General features: G+C 40.2%; 1 protein-coding gene across 1 annotated transcript in view; it reads left to right on the top strand.

Annotated features, from left to right (window-relative positions):
- The first annotated feature begins 7,807 nt into the window (after positions 1–7,807).
- LOC311223481 (proline-serine-threonine phosphatase-interacting protein 1-like) overlaps positions 7,808–8,416 on the top strand; it is an 80,445-nt gene continuing 79,836 nt past the window's right edge. The window contains exon 1 of the mRNA XM_084308267.1: positions 7,808–7,853. Within this exon, the coding sequence (XP_084164393.1) occupies positions 7,821–7,853 (33 nt within the window). The 5' untranslated portion in view covers positions 7,808–7,820. The remainder of the gene's footprint in view (positions 7,854–8,416) is intronic.

Here is an 8,416-nt window from a genome sequence, read left to right as displayed (position 1 = left end):
TGCATGCCCGCCTCTCTTGGCTTAACGTTGAAAATAGAGTGTCTTTTAATATACTTGTGCTGTTCAAGTTGGTCATGAGCAGTAAAACTCCTGTTTTTATACATAATCAGATTGCTTTTAGTAATACTGTGCACGAGCATTACACTAGAGGTTCCAGTTGTGGGCAGCTTGAATTGCCAGGTCCTAAAACCAACGCTTTAAGGAGATATTTTATTTTTAGAGCATTAACTCTTTGGAATAACCTGCCTCAAAACCTCTGCTGCATTTACAGTAGATTCACTTTTAAAAAGAATCTTAAATTGTTTTAAAATTGTTTTTAACACTGTAAATGCATTGTGTGTACTGACTTTTAATCATTTTCTTTTTGCAATAATAATTGTTTTTGTATGTTTTTTTGTGTGTGGACTCCAGGAAGACTAGCTGGTTGCTATGGCACCAGCTAATGGGGATCCCTAATAAAATCAAATCAAAATCAAATATGATTTATGTAGATAGTGAGTTGGTGCTTGAGGGGAACAAACATTTTAACCATCAGAATACTATAGACCTCCTTTATTTCTGATTACTACACACTGAGGCTATAGTAAGATATTGTGTCGGTCTCAGAGAAGAAGCAAGCATAAGAAATACATGAGGTATAGCCTATAATACCACACCCCATGTTCTTATGAGTTAGTCAATAATACCACAGTGAAGATTGATCTCATGTGTATACTGCCACCTAGAGGCTCTGATTTATTCTGTAAGGAGGTTACTGATCCCCATCACTCGTTCCACTAAGTGGCAGTAATGTAAAGTGTTTCAACCACCACTGAATCTCAGGTGGAGTTTTATGAATTTGGATCTGGAAGTATGTATCAAACACAGATGAATAATAGCACTTAAATCTGCCTAAAATATATACCCACTCCACCCCATATATACACACACACACGCACGCACGCACGCGCACACACACACACACACACACACACACACACACACACACACACACACACACACACACACACACACACACACACACACACACACACACACACACACACACACACACACACACACACACACACACACACACACACACACACACACACACACACACACACACACACACACACACACACCAGACAAAGCCCCATACGTCTCAGAGGAATGTATTGATTTGCAGTGGACCTCCCTTCAACCTGTCTTTAGGTGCGTAATGGAAAAGATCCGCTCCGGTTTGAGTGAGAAAGCCTTCAGATTTTCACATTATTGACCGATTGGTGTGAGAGACACTCATAATGCTCTGAAAATCCATATGCTTTCATGTGTTCATTCATGTGTCTTTCCCTGAGAGATGCCTTAGGCAGTCATAGAGACAATTGTGATCTGGATTTAGAGATTTGGCAGTTATTATTTTTTTTGTCAGAAAGTAAAATGTTTTATTCTTAAGTATATTTTCCGAAGGTTTATTATACTTTTTATGAATTCGGGAAGCATACTAAAGTTGTGTTTAAAGAGATATTTCACTGTTTAGTGCATGTATCTACTAGTCCCTGTCGTTCACTGTCAACAACACTGTTCCTCCCAGGTGTCCTCATTCACTTCCATTTATTTTAGGGATTGAGCAATATGATACTTCTGAAGTATAAACAGTATACAGACAAGTCTGTTGTGTGCTTTGAATTAGTACATGAAAAGTACCGACATCACATTACAAGATACACTCTCAGAGAAGTACATTTGGGTAGGAGTATACATTTAACACACGTAAAACTAAAAATATAATTTCAGTAAGGAAAAATATACAACTTTTTTACTTGGGAGTGGGACCACATAGAGACTTGGAGACAGGGGAGTTGTTGTAATAAGGCCTGTGTCTCCCTCTACTGGTCAACATGTTAAAGCTCTAATCTAAAATGTATTTGATCATGTTGTACACATAGGCTATAGGGTTAGGGTATAGTTAAAGATTTAGGGTTAGGTTATAGTTAAAGGATTAGGCTATAAAGGGTTAGGGTATAGTTAAAGGATTAGGCTATAGATAAAGGATTAGGACCTAGGTTATACTGTAGTTCAAAGGTTAGGGTATAGTTAAAGGATTAGGGATTAGGATTAGATTAATTCCAACATTTAAAAATGGAGATAAACATCAAATGGACAATTATAGACCAGTGTCTCTACTTCCTTAATTTTCAAAAATATTAGAGAAATTATTTGTGAAACAACTGGATCTTAAAATAGAACTACTACATATGCAGTGATGGAGATGGTAGAAGAAATAACAAAAGCAGTTGAAAATGACGAGTGGTCTATTGGTATTTATATTGACCTACAGAAGGCTTTTGATAGTATGGGATACGAGGTATAGCTAACTCTTGGCTGAAGAGCTACTTGGAAAACAGACAGCAATGTGTGCAAATTAATGACACTGTGTCGATCAGGATTTAGGAAGGTCACCTGTGGAGTACCCAGGATCTGTGATCGGTCCAAAACTGTTTATACTTTATATTAATGATATGTGCAATGTTGCTGAACTGTTAAAGTTTGTTATTTTTGCAGACAATACAAATTTATATTGCTCAGGAAGTCATTTAAAGGAACGTTTGTTTGATATTGAAAGAGAGCTTGAACTTCTCAAAACTTGGTTTGATGTTAATAAATTGTCTCTCAATATTAAGAAAACTAAATGTATGGTTTTTGCTGGTAATCGAAAAGAAATAGAGGGGGATATCGAGTAAAAAATATCTGATGTAAAAATAGAAAGAGTTTCTGAGATACAATTTCTAGGGGTAGTTATTGACCAGAAATTAACATGGAAACAACATGTTAACTATATTCAAGGGAACATCTAAGTCAGTAGCAATATTGTATAAATGTAAGGATATATTAAACTACAAAGCCTTGTACATAATTGACTGCTCACTTGTACTTCCTTACATATCTTACTGTGTGAAAGTATGGGGGTCGACATTTAAAAAGACAGTAAATCCGGGCGGCCGGGTAGCACAGCGGACTAAGCGTCTGTCTACCACCGTAGAGGGGTTTGGGTAGGCGGGGTGGGTGGCGGTTAACTGTACATTGGATTATCGACGAAACCTTACTTGGTCCCAAGAAGAGGGTCTTGTGTATTATTGGGTTAGGACATTTACTGTACATTGGAGGGGGTTGGGTTAGGACATTTACCGGGGCCAGTTTCGACTTGCCGCCACCCGTAGGTGCTCTTTGAGAGCAGTTTTGAAGGAGGGTAGGGATTCACATTCCTTCACGGTTTTGGGTAGGGCGTTCCACATTGTTGTTGCATAATTACGAAATGTGTTTAGTCCCTTGTTTGAGCCGAATCTGGGTTGAACATGATTTGTGGAACTCCCTCTGGTGTTGTGGTCGTGGAATTCACTGACCTTTGGGAAGTATTTCGACATGTACATGGGTATCTTAGTGGTGTAGTGTATCTTATAGACCAGGCCCATTGCATGTTGCTGTCCTCTGTCAAGCAGTAGTCTGACCGCAGTTTGTTTTGTGATGTGTGTAGTCTTGTTTTTAGGGCCTTTGATTTTCTGTTCTGAAATATAATCAAGATGTGTTTGAATCTGAAAAATAACCATTGTACTGAATTCCTTGGGTCAAACTAATTTGGCTATGTTGTTTTATTTGTCTATGTTGTTAACTTCAAAAGTTGTGTTTTTTTTCCTTTCTTCTTTTTCAGGTTCTGGTTCAGGATAGGTGTAATAAAGGGTTAAAAATAAACCTGTTACCTGGCAGAATCTTAAAATACACACTTCAAGGATTAAGAAAAACTGGTGGTGAACAAAAATCCACCCTATGCTGGTGGTCCTATGTTTCCATCTGGACTAATTAGCATAGTTACTCAGTATTACTCATTTATACTCAGTCCAGTTTAATCACTTGTACATTTTATATTGCTATTGCACTTTAATGTTATATTTGCACTCTGGTTAGATGCCAATTTATTTTCGTTGTACTGTACATGTGCTGTATGATGACGATACATTTTAATCTAATCTAATCTAATGAGGCTTCATGGCCTTTCCGATGTAGAGGAGCGTATGCAGCCACGAGGACAAAATGGCATCCAATGTAATAAAAAAAGTCAACCAACAAACTAGATTCTTGTACCGGATCTCCTCTCTGGTAAACAAGAATACCCTGAAGACTCTGGCAGGAGCACTCATTCAAGGGTACTACGACTATGCTTGCACCTCATGGTACCAAAGCACCTCAAAGGCACTAAAAACAAGATTACAAACATCACAAAACAAACTGGTCAGACTACTACTTGACCTTACCCCTAGAACCCACCTCACCCCTGCCCACTTTGACAACCTAGGATGGCTTAGAGTAGACGACAGAGTACAGCAACTTGCAATGGGCCTGGTCTACAAGATACACTATACGACTAAGGTACCCATGTACATGTCAAAATACTTCCCAAAGGTCAGTGAATACCACGACCACAACACCAGAGGAAGCTCAACAAATCATGTTAAACCCAGATTCGGCTCAAACAAGGGACTAAACACGTTTCGCAATTATGCCACATCAATGTGGAACGCCCTACCCAAAGCTGTAAAGGAATGTGAATCCCTACCCACATTCAAAACCGCTCTTAAAGAGCACCTACGGGAGGCTGCAATTCGAAACTGGCCCCCGTAAATGTCCAAACCCCCCACTCCCTCCTAATAGACAGTATCCTCCCCACCGCATGTATATATTCTCTCCCCGCCGTATGTATATTTCTCTCCCACCCACCCACCCCCTCCAAAATCCAAATGTACAGTCTCCTCCCCACCGTATGTATATTTCTCTCCCGCCCACCCACCCCCACCTAGTGTACAGTCCCCTCCCCATCATATACTCTGTCAGGATCTATGGGTAACAGTACTGTATATTTGAATACCGTTTATGTCACAAGTGTATCAGTACTAAATACCTGTATGTCCCTATGCCATAAATGTCATGTATGTTGTGTATGTCATAAATGTCAATATGAATTGAAAATGGGGGACCCTGATGTAAACAAGACAAACGTCTTTCTCTGGTCTGCATCCCCTTAACAATTGTGTGTATTGACTCCGTACTGTATTGTACCCATTCTGCAATCTGTTAAATAAAGTTTGCATTCATTCATTCATTCATTCATTCATTCATTCATTCATTCATTCATTCATTCATTCAGGTACTTGATTGATTGATTGATTGATTGATTGATTGATTGATTGATTGATTGATTGATTGATTGATTGATTGATTGATTGAAAAGTGTATTAACAGATTGCAGAATGGGTACAGTACAGTACAGCTCAATACATACAACTGTTAAGGGGATGCAGACCAGAGAAAGACTTTCGTCTTGTTTACATCAGGGTCCCCCATTTTCAATTCATCATAACATATATGACACACACGACATACAGATAGACAGTACTGCTACATCTATACATTTATGACATACCAGATTTGCAAATACAGTACTGTTTGTGATACAAAAAGTGTCCAGAAAAAGAGTGTATATACATTTGACGTAGACACTGTACATTGGAGGAGGTTGGGTAGGTGGGGTGGGGTTGGGGGGGGGGGGGGGGGGGGGGGGGGGCTGTACATTGGAGGTGGGGGGGGGGGTTGGGTAGGGGGGGGGACACTGGAATACTGACGAAGCCATACTTGGTCATTTACTGTACAACTGGGTTAGGACATTTGTAGGGGCCAGTTTTGAAATGCAGTCTCCCGTAGGTGTTCTTTGAGAGTGTTTTTGAAAGTGGGTAGTGATTCAAATTCCTTTACAGCTTTGGGTAGGGTGTTCCACATTGATGTGGCATAATTGCGAAACGTGTTTAGTCCCTTGTTTGAGCCGAATCTGGGTTTAACATGATTTGTGGAGCTCCCTCTGGTGTTGTGATCGTGGTATTCACTGACCTTTGGGAAGTATTTTGACATGTACATGGGTACCTTGGTCGTGTAGTGTATCTTGTAGACCAGGCCCATTGCAAGTTGCTGTACTCTGTCGTCTACTCTATGCCATCCTAGGTTGTCAAAGTGGGCAGGGGTGAGGTGGGTTCTAGGAGTCAGGTCAAGCAGTAGTCTGACTAGTTTGTTTTGAGATGTTTGTAATTTGGTTTTTAGTGCCTTTGAGGTGCTTTGGTACCATGAGGTGCAAGCATAGTCGTAGTACCCTTGAATGAGTGCTCCTGCATACGCTACTCTATTTTGGAAATGAATTTAATGCAGCCGTGCTACTAGATTTGACGGAAAGGGGCCATAGAAGTTATATCCGGACATTCAATAAAATATTGTAATTACAAACTCAACCACAAGATGGGAGCCATGCTCCAGTGGTGTCCTCATTGATATTTTTGTGAGGACTGAAAAGTAACTGAGTGGGGGAAACGTTTGAATCCATTAGAGTCTATGGATTCAAACGTTTCCCCCACTCAGTTACTTTAGACACATTAGTTTACAACAGGAGTATACCGTAATCTGGAATAACTAAAGGTGCAATATGTAATCCAAATGTCGTCTTGTTTACATCGGGGTCCCCCATTTTCAATTCATCATGACATTTATGACATACAGGACAAACAGATATACAGAACTGTGTAGTAAAAAGAGATCATAAAAAATATATACATCCGAAGGGGAAGAAACTGTACATTGGTGGGGGGGGGGGGGGATTTGGACATTTACAGGGGCCAGTTTCGAATTGCAGCCACCCGTAGGTGCGGTTTTGAAGGAGGGTAGGGATTCACGTTCCTTCACGGTTGTGGGTAGGGCGTTCCACATTATTGTTGCATAATTGCGAAACGTGTTTAGTCCCTTGTTTGAGCCGAATCTGGGTTGAACATGATGTGTGGAACTCCCTCTGGTGTTGTGTGCGTGGAATCTACTGACCTTTGGGAAGTATTTCGACAGGTACATGGGTATCCTTGTGGTGTAGTGTATCTTGTAGACCAGGCCCATTGCAAGTTGCTGTACTTTGTCGTCTACTCTAAGCCATCCTAGGTTGTCAAAATGTGTATGAGTAATGTGGGTTTTGTGAGTCAGGTCAAGCAGTAGTCTGACCAGTTTGTTTTGTGATGTTTGTAGCCTTGTTTTAAGGGCCTTTGAGGTGCTTTGAATGAGTGTTCCTGTTAGAGTCTTCAAGGTATGGTTGCCATTTTGTCACATGAAATATTTGCCTCTAGGATGGAACCCAGGTAGGTAATTTCATCGTAAACCAATGGTGTCATTCATCCGTGGCGTTTTGGGGGTGGGAGTGTGGAGTTTGCTGGTTTCCTCGTGGTGGCGAGGTCCCCGGGACCGCGGGAGATGGGGTGGCCCGCAGGGGTGTCACTCCCATCGCTGTTTTCCTTCGGTCGTGTCATGCTTTATCAGGGGGTAGGTGTGATTGATATAATCATTACATCCTTTCAGAGCGCTTTTAGACCAGTCCTTCAGGCTTATCTGTCATTCAAATTATAGAATAGGTAGACAAACCTCTGTTTATAATTTGAATGACAGATAAGCCTGAAGGTCTGGTCTAAAAGCGCTCTGAAATGATTTAATGATTATATCACCCCCTCCCTGATAAACTCTAGACTCTACATCAATAAGGAGGGCTGAACTGATTGTGGTCAGTGACATCATGGACTAAACAGTTCTTCCTTATCCTCAACATGAGTCTATTTGACAGTTGAGGAGTAGCCTACTACTCACAGTATTCAACTAGAAGTTAACTTGGCTAGTCATCTCTGAACTTCACTCCTTTCCTATTGTTGACAGGAATGTGGTTGAAGACAGAAGAAGCAAATTGTGTGACATTCTAAGGAAGTAACCAGCAAAACATGTCACCCTTGTTGTTCAAAGATGCTTTTTGGGTAAGTCTTATTTTTCTCAACTTTTTTCGTTTCTTTTCTTTTTCCTTTGATGTTATTTATGTAAGCCTGGGGGGTGTAATGGAATTGAGGACCAGGGGTGATGGGTGGTTGGTACTTACTGGAGTGTAGCAATATGATTTTATGTTATAATTTCTTGTGACATTTTTATGAAATGAAGAAATTATTATTTGATGAAATGCATCTACTGTATCTGCACCCCTTTTTTAAAAGACCTTTTTTAAATAAACGTTTTTTTTTAAGTCTTATTTTTTTGCCTGCTGCTTTCATGATCCATTGTTTTGGTTGGAAAGTGAAAAGTAGGCCTACAGATATCATGATCAGTAGCTCGCAGTCAATCGAACACACGCTATTACAGAGGATGTGGATATGAAAAGTATTGGTCAAATTGACTGGTAAGACACAACGAGGTATATCACACATACCTGACACATATGAGCTGTTTGATTGCACTGGGATGTTTACATTGAAATGTTTAGATGATCTATTCACTCCAGCAGATAAAGATAATTTCTTTAGGTTGTGTTGTGGGTCCTCCCTTCTAC

The sequence above is a fragment of the Notolepis coatsorum genome, assembly GCF_963971535.1.
Source record: "Notolepis coatsorum genome assembly, chromosome: 2".
Taxonomy (NCBI): domain Eukaryota; kingdom Metazoa; phylum Chordata; class Actinopteri; order Aulopiformes; family Paralepididae; genus Notolepis; species Notolepis coatsorum.
This window is presented reverse-complemented; position numbering and strand designations above follow the sequence as displayed.